Raw genomic sequence first — 27,755 nt, 5'->3', positions numbered from 1 at the left:
TGTGGAGCCTGGGTCCTTGCCCAGCTGTGTATTATTTACCTCCATGCCTGAGTTCCTCCTCATTCAGACCCAGAAAACTTCCCTCCCTAGGTAGTTTTGTTGATTAAATGAGTTAATATAATGTGTTTAGCATCACTGTAAGCACTCAGCAAATGTTAGCAATTAGGATTACGAACAAATAATATAAAACCAAAATGAGAAAATTTTCCTCAATCTTTTTTTCAATACATTATTTCCCTTCTCCTTTTTTACCTTTTCCTCAAAAATAGAATTAAGATGGTATCTAAAGAAAAATGTGAGATGAAAAATAATAATCTTTATAATAAAACAGTTCAGGATTATGAGAAATAAATGAAGTGGCATTATATTTCCAGAAACGTGTGTCTCTCTCTCACACACATACATTGCTTAAACAATTATTTTAAGATTTGATACACCAGGAATAAATGGTATTTTGAATGTTGCATGCCTTACAAATAGGATGATGAATTCTATGGGAAAAGTAATTTGGTAGGGTAGGTCACAGCAATAATTTATTAAAAGATAGTCATTAACAATGCAAAATATCTTATAATAGGATAATCCATAATTTAGATTCTATCTATCTGAAGTCAAATAAATATATTTAAGGATTATCTTGGTGCTCTCTGGAGGACTTGGTAATCTGGAGTGTAAATGTCATTCATAGATTCCTGGAGAAAAAAAGGCTAGATTTTAAAAATTCAAGATATCTATCAGGATTATGAAAGATTTAATGATAATAAGATAATTTTAGTGACTTCTACTAAAGATGGAGGTTCAGAAACTGAAGAGGAGAAACCACAGGTGTTCTGTCCTCTACTCACGAATTTCCTTAGTACATTTCTTCCCATCTAGAAATAAGCTCCTGGTTGGAAAGTATTTTTGAACTCTTCAGATGAAAGACATATCGCAATGACCTCAATTAATAATTTTAGCATTCACCCTGATTTTTTCTTTTTCATATAATCCATTCCTTTCAGGCAGCCATTTCCTAGACATTTGAGCATGCAAAAGAAACCAGGTATTTCATACACTTCGATTAAACAATTAACATGCCTTAAGGGTCTAAAAGGCTGCCCATGTACATAATAGTTCTGCACCAATCTGTGATCTTCAACCACCATACTACCCAGAGCATGATATTCATTCAACGGATACTGAATAAAAGAGGAAGCCCACTGGATAGAATGTTCTTAATTCTCTCAATTACTTGAGAGAGCACTTTCAAATGAAGAAATGGTTTCTTCCTGCATCGCTTTATATTCATATTGACCTATTTAACATTCTTTTAACTACTCTTGCCATTGCTGTTAGTATTATTTTGCACTCCCAGTTTTTGATACCAAATGTTGCTCTGAATAACTAAAGAATGTGAGACAGTCTGCAAATAGAAGGAACAAAAATATTAAAGTATAAGACTCTAAGAGCACAGTCAGCAGGTTTAAAGACAAGCCACAAAAGCAGAAACCTAGGCCAAAGCAAACAACATTCCAAAGAGCTAGAATCTTCAGAGGAAGGAGAAACAGGGAGGAGAGACTGGTGGAAGGTGAAAATGGCAAGTGAGATTAAACCAAGGAGTTACTGTGTCAAGAGCGTTCTCACCTTCAGCAGTAATGCCAACTAGATTTCATTGTTCTCTTTCTTCTGTCTATAGATGAGAGTGCATACCAGCACCAATGTTACAGTAAGTACATTTTTTAAATTCCTAATTAAGTCAAATTTAGGGCTATGACGATGGTTCCTCCATAACCAATCACAGTCTCAGTGAAGTGCTGTGAGAATAAGATGTTTTCATGGGTTGTTAATTTACGTTTATTGGCTGCAACTAAACCTCGCCCAACAGCAAAGGGGACCCAGATATTGTTTTCTGGAGTTAAACTGACCGCGGAGAATTGCTTGGAATCTGATTACTCCTGGAAGCTTCAATATAAAAGCTTCTCCTGAATTCTTCCGAGCGACCATTACTGGGAAATGTAAAAAATGGACACAACCCAGATTGTGAGAACAAGGAAATAATTTGAAATCATTTTATTTTAAACTTGGAAACAAGATAAAAATTCGAGTGCGATTTTGTAGTTAATTTAATCCGTGTTGCTAGTTGGGAAAGTAATCTTGCGGCAGCGGTACGGTGGCTATCTCTCAGAATCCCACCCAGGTTTGATGAGAGCCAGGAGAAGGCTTAACTTTTCCCGCTGCTTGCATGTGGCAGGTGCGCTGAACCACAAAGGCGGGCACCAGGCAGTCTGGTTTCTCTTTAAGCCCCCGAGCCTTTGTTTCTTAAACTTAAAAAAACCTGTTAGAACTTCTAATAGGTTTTTACTGAAGATTCAAGGGCGTGTCTGAAACACTCGTGCAGTTCCTGGCACAGCCGGCCCTCCTAAGAGGGCGCTGTTCTCGTGCAGTACTGTGTCGATCTTGCTCTTACTGACCCTACCCATGCCAACTCAGGGCAAGACGCACGACAAGCTAATTGGCCTCAAGTCGATCATTGACCAGGTAATCACTGAGGTCGTTTCTAGCTAAAAATCTTAAGCATGGAGACAGGGCCTGAGTACTCGATTAATCCAGTCTCCCTGTGTTTCTCTGTGAGGAAGTGTCTTCACTTGAGTGAACAGTGCACAAAGGTGCCCAACAGCTCCTCTAGCGGCTATGCACCAGGAAGCATCATGGTTCTCCAGCTGACAGTGCTGAGAAGCTTGGAGTGAGGGGACAAGGAGAGGATGAGAGCCTCTCCTCAAGATACCAAAGAAGAGGCATTGTAGGCTTCTCTGCAAACAATAGGGAAAAATAGGATTTTAATGTGACTAACCTGCTCTTTAGTAACTATCACCATGTGATAGAACGAAACACAATACATATACACCCCCCTCCAATTCTGTGCTTCTATCAGGATACCTCCTGGATTACAGGATGTGACTACCTCGCACAGCTGAAACGAATTGTTGCCACTACAGAAAGGACCATTATTGTCTGGGATTATAAAGCTCAAGGGAACAGCCAGGTACTGTGCCAAGAGAAATACTCAAAGAAATAAGACCATCTTTTCCATACTGGTAGGACATGAGTGACACTCTTCTACTGAATATCAGTTTTCTTATATGTAAAATGAGGAGGTTTAACTAAATAATCAAGTTCAGCATTAATATTCTGTGACTCTAGTTAAAAGAGAACATTCTTTCCATTTAATGTGTGTTTAATTTGGGGGTATTGTTTTGTTTCCTCTTTTGTATAGTTTAGTATTTGAGAGAAAGACTAATTCCATTCTTTTATACCTTCTCTGAATCCAAGTATTAACATTTTGTTTATGCTCATGTTATCAAGTTCAAATCTTTTCTCTCCAGTTCAGCTTCATTTGGTAAGAAGATTACTAAAATCAAATGCCTAATTCTGGCAAAAAATCTAGTGGAACAGATGTTAATGTTAACACCTTCAGTGGCTGAGCCGTTACCACTTAACCAAATCACAATATTTATTGAGCATTTGCAGACATGTAGAAGTAATGAACATTTTCCTGCATGCAAACAAAATTCAGGATCTCATGAATAAACATAATATACAATATAATGATGCAAAAAAATTATACAGTAAAAAGAAACAAGTGCAATAAGGGCTCAGGTAGGGGTGAGGTTATAAAAAAGAATGCCCTCAGGATGCAAGCTGATTTGAAAGACATGGAGGATTAAGAAATACTTTAACCTTCCTTTCTGTCCCTAGTCACAGTGAAAAACTAAATTTCTCATGCTTGTCCACAATCTTGTAACCAACTAGAAATGCCAGGATGATTTTTTAAAAGGCAACTGATTGCTTAATGTACTTTATTATGTGATGTGTCCCTATCTCGTGTCCTGTCGTTTGATGGTAACTTCTTCTCCTTCCAGCTCTCTCTTGTTTTCACTCTTGCTTTTCAATTGTGTTTCCAGTCCCTTGAAAGTGTGTTCTTCCTCTCTTCAGTCCCCATCCCTCCTCTCTCTTCCCGCCCAGCTATGCCCACTGGGTGGGTCATCTGGGCTAAAGTCATCATCACCTTCCATTTTCTTAAATCTCTATCCTTCAAAACTCTCATCCAGGATAGACGCTATAGCTCTTCTCTGCTTCTGGGCAGAGGCTGAGCACTGCGGGTGAAACACACAAAGCCATACTCGTTGGCTTCACTGCAGATTCAGGGTCTGCAGACTCACCTGAGCACTCGGTAGCTTCTGTCAGTCTCTTTCGTATCCTCATCAGCTCACTTTCCCATTCCTGACCAGGATTCCAAAATCCCATTATTCTTCTCAGGTCCTCTCCCTCTCAGCTGATGAACTTGCCCCTATTTTCTTGAGAAAACTGAGTCTCTGAGATTTTACCTCTTTCAAATTCCAGCCTTCCCACCTACATCTTTAAATATGAATACTCTCATACTTCCCTCTTTCTTCTTTTCTCTCTCTGAAGATGAAATTTCCTTGCATCTGACACTCTCATCCCTCCTGCCTCATCCAGGACAAGGCTCCATGGCCTCTTCCCTATCTTTTTGTCACTAATCTCTCCTTCTAGGCTCCTTCCTCTTAACCACTTCTGAATCTTCCTCTCAGCTACTTCGGGCCCCAGATCAAATGTCACCTTCCCTGACCGTGGGATCTAAAGTGGCCTCTTTAGTCACTCTTCATCACAGCACTCTGCTCTATTTCCTCACACGCACTTTCCATTATCTAAAATTATCTATTTTATTCCTCCATCTTTCCCCACTAGAATGGAAGCCCACAAAGTCGGAAACCTGTCTTGTTGATCATGGTATGGCCAGTGCCTAGAGTAGTTCTTGGCATATTGTAGGTACTCAATAAATATTTGTTGAATGACTGAATGAACCTCTAAATATGTTCGAGTTTTACTCATTCTGCAGGGAATGAAACAAATTAAATTTTTTAGAAATATTTTTTCTTCTATCTTAAATAGAGACTGAGTTCCAGGAGAGCAATCGCTGTATAGCTTAGTGAACTCAATTTAATAACAGAGTCAGCTAGACAAATGCTTGTTGAACATTTCTGTATAAACTTGGGTATTAGGATATTTTTCTCCAGATAACTAACTCCTTGTAAAATAATTGGGACTGTAATATTTGATTTACCTATTTATCATCCAATTTTATGTCAATGGTCTAAACATTGTCCAAAAAGCAGAATCCGAAGCAATTTAGGACTGAAATATATCTAATTCTTATAACCCAGTCATTAAGTAGTCAGGGTCAGACCTTTTATGCTTTTTGTTAATATTGCCTTACAAATCCAAGACAGGGACATTCACAGTATTACATTGGGAAAATCTCATTACTACTGAGAGAGAAGTAGGTACCTCACCATTTCCTCCCCAAAACACCTCAAAACACAATGTTGGGCTCACAGTGAATATTCATTAACTTTTACTTGGTTAACTTTGTTTTCAAGCCCTTTAACCTTTGGGAGTGTCTAGAGTGAGAAACATCAGAAGTAAAACTTTTATTAAATAATAGGGATAATATTTAAATTTAATACTTAGATATTTAGAGCAATGTGATAACTTATTAAAAGTATTCTTCTATTTCTAGGAAAACTATTTTGTCATAAAGCCTATGGATCATTGCCTCCTTTGTGTGTGTGTAGTGTCTCTGCCTGACCATCTCTGCCGAGATGACATCCTCTTGGGGGATGATGGTGGTTTTGTGAACAAATTCACAGTAAACAGTGATGACTTTGGATTAAAGCAGGCAAAATCCAAAAAAAAATCACAAAATCAGATCTTAGACTCGAAGAACTTTAAAAGGTAAGAGTATTACATGGGTAGTTCAATGGATTTAATATAGACATTGTTCAAGGATTTATATAATAAAAATAATGTGCCAGACAGATGGTGGAGCAGGTAAATGTTCTACCTGCCTCCTCTTACAACCACATAAAAATTACAACTGAACTACATAACATGCAATGAAGAACACACAGAAGAGGCTACTTCGAGACTGGTAGGAAGGCAAAGACACAAAACGACCTGGTCCCACTCCTGCAAATGGTGGCTGAAATAGCTGCAGAGTCTCCCCTGAGGAGCACCAGGGACACGTGGGGAGGAACTGATTGTCTGGCTTCAGGTTGAGGGCTGGAGTGGTAGTTCTCTCCCAGACAGAAGTCCTGGTAGAAGGTATTGTTCCTTTGTTGAGCCCTTCCTCATGTGCCTTGTAGACCTTGGCAACCATCATATCTAAGTCCCCATCAATGTAGCTAACACTGGTCAACCCACCCTAGTGACTCCCCGAGACCTCACCCCTCCCAACGTGTGGGCCCACCCAAGCCATTTCCATTGGCTTTTCCATACAAACGGCCTGTCTTGACTTATGCTGCAAATTTTCTTAACATCTCTCAAAGGCTCACAGATCCTAAACAAGCAGCATATGGCCTCAGTGTGCTCCATACCTCTTACTGAGCAGTCCCAACCCCGGCACTAGCGGCAGCTGGTCTTGGTTCCTGGATCAGTCTCTTGAGGCACTTCCAAGCCCAGCATAGTGGCAGCCATTTGCAGACTGCTTGGTGGCTCATGCCAGGTGGACCCAGGCAGGGCACAGGCTGCAGCTGAACTTAGCCTGTGGCAGGGCCCTTTCCAGGAGGCCCTAACCTGCGTGCCCAGTGCTCAGCCAGAGCACCACCCGGGGTCACCTGAGGACAACATACCAAAAGGGCAAACAAGGCAAGCACTAAAGCTCTGTTAAAGCGAATGCTATTCTGTAGGGTCAGACCCTATAAAACAGCTTCTCCACTGGTCACTGCTAGTCAACATAACCAATCAGTGTGAGGGTCAATTCCTTTCATTAAAGAGCAAACACCAGCCAAGGCCCAATTACAGCAGGAGGGCACATACAACTCATACAAGGAACACACCTGGGGCACCTGGAGCAGGTGACCAGGGACACCATGCCAGTGGGCCCCACAAGATACCTACTACATAAGGCCACTCTGCTAAGACAATGAGATAAAACAGCTCTGCCTAATACATAGAAACAAACACTGGGAGGCAGCCAAAATGGAAAGACAAACACACATGGCCCAAATAAAGAACAGAATTAAGATCCCGAAAAAGAACTCAACTAAATGGAGACAAGCAATCTACCAGATGCAGAGTTCAAAACACTGTTTATAAGGATGCTCAATAATCTTAGGGGAAGAGTAGAGGAACTCAGTGAGAACTTTAACAGAGAGATAGAAAACATAAAAGTGGAGATAGAAAATATAAAAAAAAAAACACTCAGAAATAAAGAATACAATAACTGAAATGAAGAATACCTTAGGAGGAATTAACAGTAGATTAGATGAAGCAGGGGACTGAAGCAGGGGACTGAAGCAGCAATTTAGAAGATTAGATAGCAGAAAACACCCCATTAGAACAGCGACAAGAAATAAGAATTAAAAAAATGAGGATAGTTTAAGGGACCTCTGGGACAACATCAAACATGTCAACATTCACATCACAGGGATAGCAGAAGGAGAAGAGAGAGAGCAAGGAATTGAAAACCTATTTCAATTCAATTTTGTTCACCAGGTTTAGGGAAAATTTCCCTAACCTGGTGAACAAAACAGAGATACAACTCCAGGAAGTGCAGAGTCCCAAAAAATTTGAACCCAAAGAGATTCACATCAAGACATATTATAATTACAATGCAAGAGAAAACAATTAGTTACCTACAAAGGAGCTCCCATAAGACTGTCAGTTGATTTCTCAACAGAAATTTTGCAGGCCAGAAGAGATTGACAGGAAATATCCAAAGTGATGAAAAGCAAGGACCTACAACCAAGATTACTCTACCTAGCAAAGCTACCATTTAGAATTGAAGGATGGATAAAAAGCTTCCCAGAAAAGAAAGAGCTAAAAGAGTTTATCAACACCAAATAGCTATTACAAGAAATATTAGGGGCACTTCTTTAAGAAGAAGAAGAAAAAAGATAAAAAATATGAAAAATAAAATGGCAATAACTACATGTCTATCAACAATTACTTCAAATGAAAAAGGATTAAATGCTTCAATCAAAAGATAGGGTGGCTGAAAGGATAAGAAAACAAAACCCTTAAATATGCTGCTTACAAGAGACAAGTCAAATCGAAAGACACACACAGAATGAAAGTAAAGGGATGAAAAAAAGTGTTTCATGAAAATGAAAACAAACAAACCAAAAAAGCTGGGGTAACAATACTTACACCAGACAAAATAGACTTTAAAACAAAGACTATAGTAAGAGACAAAGCAGAACCCAGTAATCTCGCTTCTGGGTATTTATCTGAACAAACCTAAAACACTACTTTGAAGGGACATGTATATTCATATGTTTATTGCAGCATTATTTACAATAGCCAAGATATGGAGGCCACCTGGGTGTAGATGAATGGATAAAGAAGAGGTGGTATTTATACAAAATGAAATATTACTCAGCCACAAAAAAGAATGAAATCTTGTCATCTGCAACAACATGGATGGACCTAGAGCATATCATGCTGAGTGGAGTAAGTCAGACTAAGGAAGACCAGTGTATATGTGGAATCTAGAGAACAGGATAAACGAACAATAGAAACAAGGTCACAGATACAAAGGGCATTTTGATGGTCGTCAGATTGGGGAGTATGGGGATAGGTGAAGCGGGGAAAGGATTAAGAAGCACTAATTGGTAGTTACAACATAGTCATGGGGATGAGAGTTTAGCTTGGGGAATATAGTCAGTATTGTAATAACTGCATAGTGTCAGATGGGTACTGGATTTATTGGGGTGATCACTTCATAAGTTATATAAATGTCTAATCACTGTGTCATACACCTGAAACTAATGTGATATTGTATGTTGACTATAACTAAAATAAATAAAAATATTTAAAACATAATTTAAAAAACCCAATGTGTCCGACACCATAATACAGTTTGAAATACAAACTGAACAAGGAATGCCTCTTACCTCAAGTTACTTCCAATAGAGAAGACAGACAGGAAAATTAGCAACTGAGATTACTATTTTAAGTGCTATTGACAATTAAAATCTATAGAATCTATAGTTTTGTGAATGAAGTAAGAGTTAAATTAAAAAATTAAATTATGAAAAAGCCATAAAATGTATATGTGACTATTTACTAGCACTTGAATATAGAAAAAGATTCTAAACAAAAGCAATAGATACAGAATTCAAATAAAAAATTTGATAGACTTGACTCTACACAAAGTAAAACTTTCTGGGCATCAAAAATTTTTTTAAGTAAAAAATTGAAATAAATATTTATAACAAATATGATAAACAGCGGGTTAATACTCTTTAATAGGAATTAATATTCAGTTTAAAAACAATAATTCCCCAAGAGAAAAATGGGCAAAGGTCATGAACAGATAATCTGCACACATACACACACAGTACAAATGGTCAATAAACATTTCCAAATGATCATCAAGCAAAAATGCTAACAACAATTCTCTCCAACTGATGAGATTATGAGTGATATTTATTGTCTTATTTAGAATCGTAGTGTCTCTGAAGTTTTTAAACTAAGGCTTATATTTCTTTTATTAGCAGAAATAAAATTGTATTAAGTATATCCTCTCTATTAACAACAACAACAAAAAAACACCTCACTTAAAATCAGTATAATTTCTCACATAAAATTGCAGAAGATTAAAAGTGAAGAAGAGGCTCTGAGATGGGTATTCTAACATACTGCTGGTGGTGGAAGTTATGGATTGAATTGCTTTCTGGAAAACAATTTGGGCAGATGCGTCAAGGATTTCAATAAACATTTATACATTGGGACCTTGGATCCCAATGTGTTTAAAAATATAAGTATTGTTATCACAATGTTATTTCTAATGGTAAAACATCTAGTGTCCAACAATAGGGAAATGGTTAATTTGAATGATTAATAATTTAAATAAATAATTCTGATATTACATAAATGTATAATATATAGTAAAATATAATGTTATATAAATATATATTTACATATTTTATAACATGGGCACACACATGGAATATATTTACATGTAAAATATATGTTTCATCAGATGTGTAAAAATATTTAAGGTATCAGATGCATTCAATGAATCATAGTATTAGGGAATGCCATGTTCTCCTCATTAAATTATGTTTTGAAAAATATATAATATGAATAATGTCCATAATATAATATTAAGTAAAACAACTTTTAATTTTTATGTACATACGAATTCAGTTTTTTATATTTTCATTTTTATTTATTTTTCCCAGGTTTATTGAGATGTAATAGACAATTAGTTGCTCATATTTACATTGTACAATTCAATGAGTTTTTTTCACTTACAGTTGGCATACGATAGTATATTAGTTTCAGTTGTACAGCATGGTGATTAAAGATCTATACAATTCTCAAAGTGATCGCCCCACTAAATCCAGTACCCACTTTACATCTCCATGACTATTTTGTAACTATCCATTGGTACTTCGGAATCCCTCTGCCCTTTTTCACCATCTCCCACCCCTCCTCCCATCTAGTAGCTCTCAAAATATTCTCTGTATCTATGAGTTTGTCTCCATTCTTGTCATTGTTGCTTATTTTGTTCTTTAGATTCCACATGTACACGAAATCATGTGGCATTCGTCGCTCTGTCTGACTTACTTCATTCAGCACAATACCCTTTAGGTCCAGCAAGGCAATATCTTTTTCCAGCCCCTTCTTTTTGTTCTGGGTATGTCTTTAACTCTGAAATGAATCTCCTATAGGCAGCATATATAAGGCTCTTGTTTTCTTACTCATTCAACCACTCTATCTTTTTGTTGGAGTACTTAATTCTTTTCAATTTGCAGTACTTGTTGATAGGAATGTAGTTATTATCATTCTTTATTCCTGTTTTTGATACATGTTTTTTCTTCATAAAAAAGTCCCTCCAACATTTCCTATAATACTGGCTTGGTGTCGATGAATTCCTTTAGCTTTTGTCTGGGAAGCTCTTTATCTGTTCTTTGGTTCTAAAAGATAGCTTTGCAGGATAAAGTAGTCTTGGTTTTAGATCTTGGGTTTTCATCATTGTGCATATTTCCTGCTAATCCCTTCTGTCCTGTAAACTTTCTTTAGAGAAATCAGCTGCCAGTCTTATGGGTGCTCCCTTGTAGGTAACTAGTTGCTTTTCTCCTGCTGCTTCTAAGATTCTCTCTTTGTATTTAAGCTTTGGCATTTTAATTATGATGTGGACCTTTTGGGGGTCATCTTTTTGGGAACTCTCTGCACTTCCTAGAGTTGTTTGTCTATTTCCTTCAACAGGTTAGGGAAATTTTCTATCATTTTTTCTTTAAATAATTTTTCAACTTTCTGTTCTCCATCTTCTCCTTCAGGTACCCAATATGACAGGGCCGTTTTTACATTTAATCTCATCCCATAGGCTTCTTAAACTATTATGATATTCTTGGCTTCTTTTATCTTGTTGTTCTGATCAAGTGTCCTTGGCTTCCTCATCCTCTTTATCAGTGGTCCGATCCTCTTTTTCAACCACTCTGTTAATTCCTTCTAGTATACTCTTCATCTCAGACAATTATTCTTCATTTTTGACTGATTCCCTTTTATCATTTCCATTTCCATTTTTGTTTTTTTATTTCTTTGTTTAAGTTTTCACTGAGGTCATCTACCTTCCCCTAAGTTCATTGAGCATCTCTATAACCAGTGTTTTGAACTCTGCATCTGTTAGATTGTTTGACTCCATTTTTCCTTGATCTTTGTTCTCTTCTTTCATATGATTTCTGCTTCATTGTCTTCCCATTTTGGCTGTGTCTGTTTCTATGTACTAAGCAAAGCTCCTAAGTCTCCTGGTCTTATTAGTGTGGCTTTGTGTAATAGGTGTCCAGTGGCACAGTCCTGAGAGGGCTGAGCTGCAGGCCAAGTTTAGCCCCAGCCTGTGTCCCTCCGGGGCCACCTGTTAAGATTCAACAAGCAATCCACAGATGTTGTGCTTATAGTTGCCTTAAAAGGCCACGCCAGAAACCGAGGTCAGCTGCCACCACTGTGGGTCTTCGAGCTGCCCAGCAAGGGACACAGGACTTACCGAGGACACATCTAGATGTGGCTTGGGTAGGGCTGGGAGTTGGGGGAGGTGGAGTTTCAGGGAATCCTCTAGATAGAGTGACCTCTGTTACCCAGTCTGATGATGTCTCAGCTATGGTGGTGCTGCATCCACATGCTGAGAGTGGGGAGGGCTCCACAGAAGGACAATGGATACTGCCGGCACTTCTGTACAGAGGGAGTCTCGCCTCGGCCCTCACTCAGACAACTCTGTGTCTCCCTGTAGGTCCCTGGTGCCCCCTATGCAGCCTAACGGGCGCTGGTGCTCAGAGCAAGCAAGTCTATCACCTTGTAAGTCCAGTCTCAGACACGGCCCCTTTAAGAGGTGTCTGCACCTGCCACAGCCTCTGCCCCACTCAGCTGCTCAAGACCAGGCAGCTTGTGTCTTCGCCCCCTCCTACATTCTATCGTTACAGGTTAATGTTTTATTTCTGTCCCTAGTTGTAGGGCTTTTGTTCATCTAGACTCCCAGGTGACTCTGCTTGCTCTTTGCTCTATGGTTCTGTCACACCTTTGATGTGACAAGAGGGGATGAACAAAGCCTCTATGGTCTGCACCATTTTACCCTTCCAAACGAATTCAGTTTTATAGATTGTGTGTGTTTGTCTGTATTTCTATTTAGAAAAATATTGAGTGTGAATATCTAAAAATATTAATGATGATTTTCTATGGGACTTCAGAGAGGTAATTTTTATTTTTTTCTTTATGTTTTACTACATTCTAAATTTTGTTCAATGAAATTTTTGAGATAAGAAAAAATACTTCTAAATATATAGGGTTATACTTTGTTATTAATGTAAAACATATTATAACACAGAGTTATAAAAAACCTAAAAATTCAGGATTGTACTTTATTAATTTAACAAATATTTTATCTCAGAGTTAGAATATACAATTAAAAGCTTATTATAATGGTTACTACAAGGAATTAAGGTTAGTCCATTGCCAGAACTCAAAGAACAACACAATAATTAAGTATCTGGTTCCGTTTTACTGCTTTCATATATGAGTAGTAGTATTTAGTTCCACCAAAGTATTAGATTCTGATGGGGAGCTTTCCTAATATCAAATGTGCTGCTCTGTATACTATCAACCATTTCATTCTAATTATGATAAGCTTTTAGAATAGATGCTGAGATATGACTCTTCTCCTTATTGAAATGTGAGAAAATGTCAGAAAACCTTTCAGAAATTTCCATAGCCTATTTTCCATCCCTGTTTCTATTAGACAGATATGATAGAAATATGATAGGGGATCTGAGGAATCTGAGGAATCTGGATATAGTTAAATGAATACTAGTTTACGTTGGTTCTTATGGATGATTACTTGCATGTGGATGATTGAATCATATAGATGAGCATCATGTACATGATTTAATTATTCAAGATTGAAGTGTATTTTTTTTTTAGGCGAGGCAACCCCTGGTTGACCTCACAGATTGCAAGGACCTTGTCAGTTTACAATCCCTTATTTATTTATTTTATTTTTTTATGCCTACAGCACCTGGTCTTCCTAGGTGGTCTCCCATCCAGGTACCAACCAGGCCCAACCCTGCTTAGCTTCTGAGATTAGACAAGATCGGGCTTGTTCAGGGTAGCATGGCCATAGACAATGAAGTGTATTTATAGGCTGAGTGTTGAGGCATTTTCCTACACCAAAAAATCCTCTAACCAAATGGGGGTGAAATGTACTAAAGTCAAATGATAATTGAATTCTGGAGCCATTATTAAAGTTTTCCTGCATTTGACATCCACTTAACTCATTCATATTGAATGGGTGGCAGTGGGAGTGTGAGCAGCAAACACTGGCATGCAAAACACTGTGCAACTCAAAGAAAGAAGTAGACAGAGATCAAAATTTAACACAATCTGGCATGGAAAAATAATCTCCCTCTCCACGCTCATGTAACATATAAAACAATATGAAACAGAGTTCTTCATGTGGATGACCAGAATTTTTTTAGTAAAAACGTAATTCCAATAGTGAACTGAAATTCTTCTATATTACTTTTTAAAGTCTAAAACTATAGATCAATATTTGATGATAACCTTTTTTTTCCCATTTTAAATAAGCTAGGTGATGAAAATTTAGTTAAATAGTTAAAAGTGACAATGCAGAGGACAGTATTATATATTACAATTTTTACCTCTGTTCAACTGCAGTTTGATTAAACTCAAAATGAAATGCCAAATACACACTCAACATGATGTGTCTGTGTGTCTAACATAACCCTTCCTTTTTTTCTTTTAATTCCCAGTGTGAAAAGGAAGCTACATAATGACTGGGTTATGAAAATTAGATATATTTCAGCCCTAAATTGCTTTGGATCCTGTTCTTTAGACAGTGTTCATTCGTTAGTTTTGGAATCCTTGAAGAGACTGGAGGATAATTTGTAAGTACAATAGTTTATGTATATGAATATTCTGTGACTTTCAGGCTTTTTATAACTGATAACCCCATGACAGACTTTGAGCTTTCAAACTGGTTTTTAGAAAAATCAAATGTTAATTATTCTATTCTATTAACAAAATTAATTAGATTTTTAGGAGGAAATTGATGTTAATGATGCAAATTATAACATGATGAATCATCCTACTGGCAATTTTGCTCATTTGTTGTTTTTTGTTATAGTAAAATCTATTGCAATAAATCAATAGAGTTGTTATCTATAACTATATTTTCCAAATAGAGTTCTATTGGTAAAACTATATATTTTTAAAATCTCTATATCTTTAAAATCATTTTTACAGATCAATTGGCTAACCAATAGCCTGTGAGTATCTGCAATACAATCATCACATTCCATGTGTAATAAATACACAAGGTAGCTTTCTTATAGACAGCTGAATTTGAAAAGCATGGTTAAATATTTATTAATAAATATTATATGCAGCAACTGTATGTTAATAGTTATATTAATATGTGATAATAGTAAATATATAGTAACTATAAAAGAGCTATTGTATTTTAATTTTCAGTTTTAAAAATGCATTAAGATATATGCAACAATGTGGATAAGCCTCAAAAACCTTATGCTAAGTGCCAGAAGCTAGACATCAAAGACTACATATTGGATGATTCCATTGAAATAAAATGTCCAGAAAAGACAAATTTATAGAGACAGAAAGTAGATCAATAGATATCTAAGAGAGAGGTGGAAGCAGGGGTCCCAAGTGGGCAAAGGGACCTTTCCGGAGTGATAAAAATATTCTAAAACTTACTAGGGTGAGTGTTACACAACTCTGTATGTTTATTATAATTAAATTGAATACTTCCAAACAGGTAAATTTTATTATATGTAAATTATACCTCAATAAAGCTTTCTTTTAAAAATGCATTGAGACTTCCAATTTCTAGTATGGCCTATAAGGAGTTTGGAAGTCATCACTCAATCCCAACAATGAACATATTTTTTTTTTCTTTTTTAGAAAAAGATGAAAATGTTTACCTTACTGTAGTGTGTAACATATTGCACTGAGAAATGAATTAAAAACTTTTCATGGTAATTTAAAAATCATTTCTTAACACCAGATCTGATTATACAAATATCATTTCTATGGCATAATTAATTGTGGAGTTTCATTTAGTTTCTGTAACAGAATTAACTGCCAGTGATTACACTCTGAAGTATCAAAGGAATGAGTTTCTGAAATATTTAATTAAGAAGTAGATGCAACTTTATTTCTAGTTTGGTTTTATACTATGTTGGCAAATCATGATACATTTATAACCATAAAGAAACATTGCAAAAGCATATGCAAATATTTTTTTTTGTGCTCCAATAGAAGATACATATTCTACTTTAACAACCAGAAAAAAGATTTTCATTTCCAAGATACACAAATATACAACCATATTTTTAGCAGCACAAATATTTCTAGTACACTTACCAGGGTAATTCTAATAGTTAGTTAATATGACAACCAGAAAACTGTGCAGGACATGCAGTTCAGCTATTAATCAAGGAGTCTATCAGTTATTCAAAAAATATTTACTAAGCCACTATGCGTTAAGCACTGTGTACAATATAAATATGTTTAAGTCATAACCCCTGTCTTTAAATGCTTAAAATCTAAGTGAAAGACAAGAAATACAAACATAAAATCAGTGGTATGCTGAAGCCAGATCATACCAGCTCATGAAAGTTGATTGCTAAGCTTTCTGGAATTTGGCACACTCGTTAAACACGGCCATCGTTAAAAAAGTAAATTACATAAGCTCACAATTCAACTATATTAAAAACATAGGCAATATACACTTAAAACTCATCACGTCCTGTTTATTTTACTACATTTTACTATTATCTATGTTCTTGAGGGTTTTAAGCCCTCGAGAACATAGAAGTAATGATGTGCGACTGTACATCTTTTCCCAACTCCATGTTCAGAGATGCCACAGTGCTAGTATGAAATCAGCCATGATAGGAATATATATACCATGGAAAACAGCAAATGTTATAAACCCATATGACTCCTTTCTTTCCCTCAATGCCCCATAATACATCAATCACCAAATTTGTCTATATTGCCTTATAAACACTTGTTGAATCTGTCTTATCTTCCATACCTCTATCCCTCTAGGCTCTTATCTCTAACTATTTATTTGCCTCACATTTATCCCTGCCAAAACTATTGTCTATTTATCTTCCAGAGTATGAAGATGATATCCGACCATCTCAAAACCTTTCACATTTCTTCATCCCCTACCATAGCACTTCCATAGTCTGGCGCCCCAAATCCTCTCCGCCTCACTCTCTTCACGGCTCTTCACTGCCTGTACTTAGGTTCCTATAACTCCGAACTTCTTGCTGCTCTCTGGATGCCCCATGATGGAACGTTGTACATGTTTGTGCCTAAAATATTCTACCCACTCTTCCTTTTACTTCTTCTCTTCCTTCAACCCTTCAAATCCCTTTTGGGAGGGAGGAAAAAAAGTTATTTTATTTTTTTTCCAGTTTCGTCAAGATGTAATTGACCCCATAATCTTTAAGGATCAGATAGTGCCAGTTCTACTCTCTGTCGTATTCCATAAATTTGGTATTTAGTAATTATAAACACTCAGATTATCTAAAAGGTTCTGTTTTTCCAACTAGCCAGTACTTTCTGCTTTGCTTTGAAAAGCATATATTTTGCAATAATAAGGAGTTTGTCTTTGAGCCCAATTTTGAGCTTCCTAGTATTTACCATATCTCCTGGAATTTGGTTGATGATACATTCAGCCCAAGGGAGTCAGGAAACTGTGAAATAAAAACACTCAGACAGCCTCAGCAAATGGTGATCATTGATTTATTCAGTCGGATTCTGACTGAGCTTTCCAGCTGCTTCCTTGGGCCAGTCTCCTCCTAAATCCAGCAGCTAAAGCAAGTTCTCAAGTGATTCAGAGCAATCATGTCCTCCTGAACCACCAGGGCCACTGGAGCATTATCTCAATAGGGGAATCAGGTCTGCTCCATCCCCAGAGTCAACACATTCCCATGTCTGTAATTTCCTATAATGAGTCTTGAGCTGAACCAGATGAAACTGCATTTATACTCATATGTAATTGGCCAGCTGTTAAAAGGGAGCCAGCACAGTTCCCTATAAGGCTGGGAAGAAAAAAAAAACAACTCTCAAAAAATTTCCATTTCAAAAATTATTATTATTATGGTTATAATTCTGCATGACAATTTCACAAATGGAGTTTTGTGCCAGCAAGAAAATAAAAACCTGTAGTTAATTATGCCATGTAAAGTATGTTGGCCTGTTGCAAGACATATGCTGAAACTTTAACCCTTCAATAGCTTGACAATTTCCAGGAAATGAACAAATAACTGCTCGGCATTATCTTTTTTTTTTTTTATAGTGTTATTTTTTTTAAAAAATTTATTTAAATTAGTTTCAAGTATACGGTATATTGGTTAGGCATCTATATAGTTCATAAAACAATCCCCCCAATCACTCCTTCCCTCTCCTGGCCTCCACCTAGCCAGCATATCAACGCTAGCTGCTTTCCCTCTTCGGCATTACTTTTTATCAGTTATCCAACTCAGAGGCAGATTGGAAAGTGTACGGTGCCCCTTGGTAGGGTTGCTCTGGAGCCAGAGAGAACTGGTTTTTGTCCTAGCGCTCACCAGTTTTGTGACAATTGAATTTCTCAATTGTTTTGTGACAATTAGCTCTTCTCAGCTTCAATTTTTCCATCTTTAAAGGGGAATAAATATACCTACCTTATAGTCTTATAAAATTACCTAAGTTAACTCACATAAAGTGCCTGACTTAACGTCTCACACATACTGCTGAAAAAATGTGAGTTCCTCTTTTCTTTCCTTAATGAAGATACTAAAAAAGCATTTTTAAAAAAAGAATTTGGATACGGAGAACAGGTGGAGCTATTATAGGCCTGTACTGGTTTGGGCTTCATGTTCCTGTATCTCGAACAGGAGTCAGAAAACCCCAGGGGCCAAACCCAGCAGGCCATCTGTTTTTGTAACAGATGTAAACTAAGAATAGTTTTTAAATTTTAAAATGATTGAAAAAATCAAAAGAAAAATAATATATCATCACCCATGGAAATTATATGAAATTCAGATTTTATTGCTCATGAAGTCATATGGGAACACAGCCATACTTTCTCATTTGCATATTAGTTATGGCTATTTTCCTGCCACATCAGCAGAGTTGAGTAGTTGTGGCAACAGAGACTATATGGCAAAGTCTAATATTTGTATCCAGTTCCTTAAAGAAAGAGTTTGCCAACTCCTGATCTAGAGTTTTCTACGACACCTTCCCTTGCCCCTTAGGAATGGACACAATGTGGATCAATGACACCTGATAATCCAGAGTGAGGACCAATTAAAAAAAATACCTTTACCTGAGGAACCCTGAAATTTCTTACTCCACATCATCAAGGAGAAAATGAAAATTCTTTCTTCCTTGTCCTCTGCCCTTGCTCCCACAAACTACTCCCATGACCAAAGGGAGAAAAGATGGCAGGGCCCAAGGCTTACTCAGTGGCCCTTGTTCTTGAGCAAGCTCACAGTCCCCGTGGAATGCCTTCATGTCTAGGCATCACTTTACATTCAGTAAACAACCCCAATCACGTAGCATATGCCCCTGTAGAGTTATCTCCTTACCTTCCCTCTGATGACCCAGCTTCCCTCTGGATTAGAGCTCGCGAATATGAGTCACACAGAAGGAAAAACCGAGATGAAATATGCTGTGATTCAGGCAAGGTCTTTTGACAGTAGAGTGTCTTTTTTTTATATATATTTTGAAGAAATTTTTAGAAAATGTTTCTTTTTCAAGTACAAATTAGTGGATAGATGGTCACCAAGAGGGGGAGCATGGCAGAGGGAATGCAGTCAGCACTAATATAATGGCAAGGTGGAGAGCCAGAGGAGAGAATGAGCAATCAGAAGAATCAATTTATAAACTATATCAATGTCGAACCAATGTACTGTATACTTGAAACTAATAATAAAATTATTTTTTTTTGATTTGCCTAATTTCAGGAAGAAAGGCAAAACCAATGATGAACTTCCATCTATTTAATTGTTGCTATGAAAATATGTAATCAGTATTCACACCAGTGAATGATATTTATAAAATGTTTTGCTCTGTGTGAATATGCCCCTAACTAATATTATTTTATATGGACAAAGCAAGCTTTAAAAAGTCAATTTGGACTTTTTTGTTAGTTTCATAGTGTCTATAGTTTCAATGTAAAGCTTTTTCTACATTTTCCCCAAAGGCCTATAAGCATGGGCATTTCTGGAAAAATAGTTTTCCTTCTGTTTCTATGTGGCATGATGGAAGCAGGCACATCAATTGAGTGATGTCTGTGGGAGCTAAATTCTAGTTTTGACTTCGACAATAAATAAATAAGTAATCTGGGAAAAAAAAGAAAATGTTTCTTTTTCAAAAGTGCTATTATATCAAGAGTGCTAGAGAAAAAGTCAGAGGGAATTTGCAGAATCAATACAATTCTATTCTTCGAGATTCTGGAAAATGGTATTGTCAACTGGGTATTTGTCCCTTAAGGGTATTCAAACAAATATTTATTGGGAGCCTTCTATGTTCAAAGTCACATGGTATCTCCATTTTATTTTGTTACAGAAAGGACAAAATGGGCCAACATATATACTAAAATTATATGGTGGATGCTATATGCCTTAAGGGAAAACATGGTATTGGAGAGAAAATAATGCAAAAGACATTATTTAGTTGGTGTGGGTAGGAGTGTGATGTATAGAATGGGCCTCTATGAGAAAGTAACATTTAAGCTGACACCTGCAGGTGGACGGTTGTTAATGTGATTAGGATCTGGGGGAAGAACAGCTTTGCCCATTAAGTGCAGAAGCTCTTGAGGAGGGAAAAAGCTCCATACAGCCAGGAAGGAAGCTAATGAGAACATCGTGGCTAGATCATAAAGTGTGGGGAAGAGGAGGGTATGGGATGAGCCCAGAAAGGTGACCGCGACCACCGGGGTTAGGTAAGCCCGGTAAAGAAATGTGGCTCATCTTAGAGCTTCAGGAAGTCACTAGAGAAAGTGGTGTGATCTAATTCATGTTTTACACAGATCACTCCGGCTGTAGTATGACAATGGGGTTTGGGGAGGGAAGCTAAGAAATTAGCAGTTTAGTGCATAGTTCTGGTAAGAGGGGATGGACGGTTGAACCAAGATACTGCAGTGGGAACGGAAAGAAGTGATGAGATGTCAGGTATATTTTAGAGGCAAAATCAGGAAGACTTGATAGCAGGTTGGATGTGGGTGGTGAGAGAGGAGGAAGTGTCCAAATGTGTTCCTGGCACATGTGCTACCCAACGGACTCATTTGCCACCCAACATCCTTTCAGGATTACAACATGATATATCTCTGTCCATCTTTACCACCAGCACAACCACGACCCCAAGGGGAAGGGCTGGATTTTTTTTCTTAAGTAGAAACAACACAAAGTGCTTTGCTAATATCACTACATTTTTGGAGTAAATAGATTCTGGGGGTCAGTGAGGATTTGATAATTACTTGTAATATTTTCTGTGTATAAATAGATTTATAACCAACTGAAAAGTGAACCTATTAAACACAATCTTTAATTTATAATCTATAATTTATAAATTATAATTAGTTTCATAAAGAAAAATATATAAGGTTTACGTTAAATTTGTGTTTCCCAGGCCTGTCAGAGAGTTTTCCATGCCAAGAGGAGCAAACACTTTCTGTTACTGTATAAAAGCAAATGTGATTGTCACTGGAGGTAAGAAAACAACAGTTCACATTGCACAGAGATTTTCTACTTTGTAAACAATGCTCTCCTTCATTAACATAGTTATAGAATTTTTATAAAGTCATAAAATTTTACTGCTGGAAAAACCTTTTAGAGAATTTTTAAATTTATGTAAAGTCAAATCTATCAGCCTTTTTCTTTGTGACTTCTGGATTTGATGGTACACTTCGAAAGGCCTTCTCTAGCCCAAGAATATGTGAAACAAATTGTTCTGTATATAACAATAATGTTTTTATTGTTTCATTTTATATTTTAACTTTAGATCTTTATCTAGAACTTATTTCAATGTGTGAGAGCATGTGTTCCTCACCTGGGACACGTGTGGGCTTTAAAGGAACCCTGAAACCTCCTGAAGCTGAATGACACTTGTGTTTATGCACATTTTTCTATAGAGAAACTCTGAAATTTTATCACATTGCAAAGGAGTCCATGATTAAAAAAGTCAAGAGTGCATGCTTTAGAGTTAACAGAGAGGAGGGCCAAAAAAGAGTCTTGAAAAATGCCAACACTTAGGGGCTAAGTGGGGTAAAAGATAGGAAACCAGGTCATCTGCTGAGACTAAGCGGAAGATGATATAAAAAAGTAGGGGAAAGTAGAGGACTGAAATATTCTTTGAGCCTCAAAATCCTTATCTGTTAATACTAGGGTTCTAATACAGTGCAAAGTTTTCAGCCTGAGGGCCAGAGTCAGACGTCTAGATGCAAATCCTGGCTTTTTTGCTAGAGTTGCATGGCCTTGGGCAGGTTATTTAACTTCTCTATGTTTTTCAATCTCATCTGTAAGTGGAGCTGATAAACAGTACCTAGTCACAAGATTATTATAAGAATTAAATTCAAATAAAGTACTTAACAGTGTCTTGCACATAATAGGTGCTCAATACAAATTTCCCAATACTACTACAATAACAAACCACCAACTTCCTATGGTGGTGTTTAGATTAGACTAATGTGTGCCTGGTACACAGTAGGTTCTCGATAAATATTAATTCGTTTACAACACATTGGCAAAATTACTTTGTTCAGTTGTGTGAAGGTTTCGTTGGAATAAAACGAAATCTGAGATTCCATTTAGGAGGCTGTTACAGGAGTCATGGGTGAGATGGTGAGGGTCTGAATTATTGTAGATGGCATGGAAAAAGTGAAGAAAGAGCCAATCTCAAAGACGTGGGAAATACATTATTCATAAAACCCAGAGACAGAATGATATTGGGGATAAGAGGAATCAACCAACTCTTAGTTTGGAAGGTGGGGAAATGGAAGAATAGCGGCTGTATCGACAGCTACACAGAATTAGGAAAAAGGTATTTACATGGAAAAGGAGAGCAAACGAAATCTCAGTTTTGAACTTAAATGTCAAGGGCTGATCTAACATTTCCAAGACGACATTCCTCTGGTGGGAGAACAGGTATTTGGAGAAAGGGGATGTGAGGACTCCGGAGCTGCCTGCAGGTAGGAGGAGAGGAGCTCCCAGTGGCAGCTCAAGGAGATCGGGGTCACCTTCAGAGGCAGTTAGATTTGAAAGAAGTAAGCAAACAAAAACACAAACCCAAACAAACGTCAAGAAAATGGCCTGAACTGGAGATTGGAATTTTAAAAAGGAAAAGAGCAAAAAAAAATTTTTTTTTAAGAAAACTGTTATCAAAAGAAAAAAATCAACAAACGTACCACTTGGTAAGAGTTTAGGGCAAAAATATTTATTAGAAAAGCCAAGATTTTAAATGAGTAAGTGCTGTTGGCCCTTTCCATGTAAGATTTCTTCAAATACCTTCCCCCAAACACATACAACAGGCAATGTTTGTCTTCTTACCAAGAGTGTCCTGTCTCAGCTCCAAGGGCCGATGCTGATACATGTAAAGATGCTGAGCTCTCACTTCACAACTGGGTGAGCTTCCCAGTTAATATTTTTCAAATACATGGTGTATTTGAAGTTTATATTTAGCCTGTTCTCAACTATGGGCCTTCTGAACCACTTACTTTAAATTAGCTTATGGTTCAAATATTATTTCAAAAAATTATGTAGTAATCTATAGGAAAGCAAAACAAATCAAAACAATGCAATAGGAGAGCTGGGTTTAGTCATAGCCTGGCCACTAACCAAATGTATGATTTTCAACAATTACTCTCTTCCTGTTGCCCATTTTCCTTATCTGCTAAAATGAGGTTAGATTACATAAATTCAAAGATCTCTTCGAGCTTAAAATACTCCAATTCCATTGTTTAAAGAAATTCCTGTTCATTGAGAGATAAACTGAAATAGTCTCTGGAAAATTTGGAACCCAATTTGCCAATTAGAACTTATTCAATATATAGTCACAGATTTGTGTATTCAGGAAAACAAAGCATTTATTGGCCATAAACTTCTAAATTTCAACTAAAGACATCAAAAAAAAGAAAGGCATGTGGACAAGAAGTATGCAGAGTTGTATGTGGGAGTCATGGCTTGAACTGATGGAGCCAGTTTCCCAAAGCTTGGTAGCTATGATTGTAAAAACAAACAGGATTCTGGGTGTTTAAAATGCACTAATTAATATTATCTTTTAAGGACCTCCATACTGAATCTAGAACACATAAGGGAACAAATACTGAAATTAGATGTTTCCAAAAGAAGGAGTGGAAGGCTTGTATCACAATTTCTTAATCCTCATTGCCTCTTCCTGAGTTGATGACTATCTTGGATTATCACTTGTGATGGAAATGGGCACGTTTCCTGGCCTGGACCATGTGTCAAAAGGAGGTGGTGAACACTGCAAGAAATGAAGGAAGGAAAAATTAGTAGTGGTGAGAGAGGAAGCATCACCATGGGAATCAAACTGTGATGGATGCTGCACCCAGCACTACATGTCTTCAGTTAGGTTAAAAACACTAGCCTTCTACCTACTTCAACTCAAACCTTGCACACAAAACCCTTTGAAAAAGTGGTACTTAAATGCATGGCCAATGTGAGATTTGATTTCTAAAATATTATTGTTCCAAAAAGATGTTCTGTCATGTAAATCTTAACCAATTTCTTTGGATAACCCTTTGTTCTCACACACAAAAAAATACAAAATATAAGAATTTACCAGCTTTCATAGACTTTGTAATCTTACATATTTTATTCATTTTTAGGGAAAAAAATGTGTTTGATAAAGCTCTGGGATTCAAACTACTTCAAATGGATCAAGACATTTGACTCTCATTAACCTCAGTGTTTATTATATTATAAGATTCCCATACAGCTTTGAAAACTTATTAATACTTATTAATTATAGGCTGTCTAGGTCTCTTACAAAGGCAAGAAAGCATTTAGCAGTATGACTGACAAGCAACTAATAATTTTCACTATGCATAATTTATTGAATTGTCACAGTTGTGTAGCCTCTATTAGTAGAAAATGCAATCTTTCAATAACTGAAAATACATTTTTCTCAGGAGGATACTTTTGTTGATTAGTGATTCAGACAAGCACATTGCTAAATGTACTGCATGTACCAGCTGATGACTCAAAATATACCATGAAAGCAGCTTTGCCAGGCGTAATTGGATGTGTTAAACGTGCACAGACATTTAATGCGCTTGAAAAAAATGGAAGCTCTTGCAGAAAAAAGAAGGGGGAGGAGGAGAAGCCAAAATGGGACAATGTATTTACCAAAAAAACCTGCAAATTTCCTAAGCATTATTTTGGGGATCATTAAGAATTTTTTACCCAATAGTTGTCTCCATTGGCCATTTAAAAAATTAAACTCCTAGTTTGTAAAGTCAAGTGTATAAAACCAAGTATTTACCATCTAAGATATTTTGGGGTCTCTTCATATGTTTGTAAATGTTTCATTCCAAAATATTTATTACACAGCTGCTATGGACTAGGTAGTACAAAGGTCATTAAGATCAGATTGTATTTCTAACCTTCAGGAATTCAAAATATAATAGTACAAATAAGACATATTTAAGATGGCTATCATACAAAGTACAGCATGAGTCAACAGGTAAATAATAATAATGATCATACAGATGAAATACTGTAGGCATTGAAAGCTTAGTATCATGCCCCTTTCTGCTCATTCTGGCTTCAAAACATCACCACACAGACTGTATAAAGATTGTATCACTATCAATAAAAAGCAAGCAGAGCTGGAGGACCTCTGGTAGTAGCTAATAGGTAACCTCTAGAAGATTGAGTTTCCTTCACAATGCACACTGGACAAAGTCCTTAGTTTAAGAATCCTGAACGTTTCTCAGGTGGAAATCTACTGAATCCTTCATGTGATACACGAATCATAGATTTTCTTCTGGAGATAGCCTGGTCTCATCCTCCAGGAGTGATAAAGCCCATTTCAGGAGGCAACCCAGCCAATGTTATCTAGGACTACCTATGGATCTGAGGCTCAGGTTCTGAACATACCTGAGTACTGTACTGTGATACCTCTTGGCCATTGCCAGAGAAAAGCAAATACAGGCAAGATTCCACATTATTGGAATTATTCGGTTTGAATCATTTAACTGCTAATCTGGAGTTTTTCTCATTACCCTTAAAAATTCCAGATTGCTATCTACTCATACTGTGGTAATCTCTCCCTCTAGAGCACACAGTCATAAAACTTTAGATGTGGAAGGAATCTTAGAGATCAAAATTTTACAGATAAGGAAATTAAGACTCCAGAAAAGAAAGTGATTTGCTACAACTTACGCAACTAGTTAGCTGGGAGAATTGAGCCTGTCAGTTCTCTTTGCTCCCAGCCCCTTGTTATTCTTGGACCACTATAACTGGGTTCACTATAGGCTCTTTCTCTCTTGTTTTTCTGAGCTCACTTATCTCATCAAGAGAGATGCACTTTTGTCAAGAGACTCACTCGACTGAGCTAAGAACTTGCAATAGGAAAGAAACCCTATCCTTATATGTGGCCTTATTTAAATACTAGTTTAACAATAAAACAGATAAAAATAAATAAAAAATAACAAACAAGAAATTAACCCTTTATGAATCATAATATATTATTTATAGTATCATGTTCTATCTTCAGTGTCAAAATATTTTCTATGAATTTTTACTTTACCTGTATATCTTTCATCCTTGCCTTATTGCTACTACTAGATTATAAACTCTCAAGACATGGACCATATTTCATGTATCTGTGTCTCAGTTCCCCTCTCTTTCCCCTAAATATTTTGTAAGATGAAGTGTACAAGGCAGGACCTAGAATAAGAATAGTAGCAGTAGTAATAACAAGCTCACCATCTAGGAGCTGTTCAGTGTTACACATGTATGATCCTATTTAATCTTCACAATAAAGCTATGACATAAGTTCCATTTATCCCGTTATATAGATGAGGAAATTTAGACACAGAGAAGTGTCTTACTGAAAGTCATAAAGCTAGTAGGTGTTAGAACAAGGTTTCAATCAAGGCAGACTTACTCGAAATATATATTCTTAACTACTTCATGAATGACTCTACTTGCTAACTAATTTACTTAGCAAACATGTATTAAAGACTTACTATTTGTCAAATACTGCTATAAATAAGAAATATAAGGCTCACTAATAATGGGTAAATAGATACATAAGTAAACAATTATAACTGAATAAAGTTTGTGCTATCAAAAAAATCTAAAGAAAACACCCTAAGAACACGGAGGAAATCTTAACCCCACCTGCAGCTGGAGAAGGTGATCAGGGAAGGTATTATGGAGGAAATATTGGAACTAAGTCTAAAAGGGTATAAGTTTTGGACTTCTGAAAAAGAAGACTTTTGATAAGGTCAATATCTAGAATTTATTTTTAACCTCAACATCTAGCCAAATGCCGAGTATACAATAATTTCTCAAGAAATTTTTCTTTTTGTTGTTAGGAAGGGTAACGTGGAAATATTGAATTTAAGAAAATTTCCCACATACCTACCAATAGTCCTAAAAATATTGCTGTCTTGGTCAGCTCAGGCTGCCATAACAAAATATCATAGACTGGACTGGGTAGCTTTAACAATAGAAATTTTTTTTCTCACAGTTCTAGAGGAGAAGTCCAACATCAAGATACCAGCAAGGTTGATTTCTAGTGAGGGCTCTCTTCCTGGCTTGTAGATGGCTGTTTTCTCACTATATCCTCATATGGCACATACAAAGAGAAAGCAAGCTCCCTGATGTGTCATCTTATAAGGGCACTAATTTAATCATTAGAACCTCAGTCTCTGGACTTCCTTTAAACCCAATCATCTCCCATTTTCAAATTCCATCACACTGGAGTTAAGGGTTCGACATATTAATTTGGGATGGAGGGAGTAACAATTCAATCCACAGCAGTTGCCTGAGAAATGGAAACTAAGAGTCAGCTGTGCTCTGAGTTTTTTTTTAGCCTGCCTCTAAACACTTCAGGATCTGAGAACCTCAGAAATGAAACATCTGACCGTGCCAAAGGAATCACGTGAACACTCAACAAAGATTTGTGTT

At 36.7% G+C, this 27,755-nt stretch overlaps 1 protein-coding gene and 1 pseudogene across 1 annotated transcript in view; one reads left to right on the top strand and one right to left on the bottom strand.

The window, feature by feature from the left end:
- Positions 1-27,755, top strand: part of WDR64 (WD repeat domain 64) — a 111,015-nt gene that overhangs the window by 19,763 nt on the left and 63,497 nt on the right. Inside the window, exons 5-8 of the mRNA XM_025041215.1 lie at positions 2,912-3,022; positions 5,579-5,793; positions 14,328-14,462; positions 21,226-21,305. Of these exons, the coding sequence (XP_024896983.1) occupies positions 2,912-3,022; positions 5,579-5,793; positions 14,328-14,462; positions 21,226-21,305 (541 nt within the window). The remainder of the gene's footprint in view (positions 1-2,911; positions 3,023-5,578; positions 5,794-14,327; positions 14,463-21,225; positions 21,306-27,755) is intronic.
- On the bottom strand, positions 13,562-13,680 carry LOC112472784 (annotated as a pseudogene).

This window comes from Pteropus alecto, unplaced genomic scaffold, assembly GCF_000325575.1.
Source record: "Pteropus alecto unplaced genomic scaffold, ASM32557v1 scaffold279, whole genome shotgun sequence".
NCBI classification, from domain to species: Eukaryota; Metazoa; Chordata; class Mammalia; order Chiroptera; family Pteropodidae; genus Pteropus; species Pteropus alecto.
This window is presented reverse-complemented; position numbering and strand designations above follow the sequence as displayed.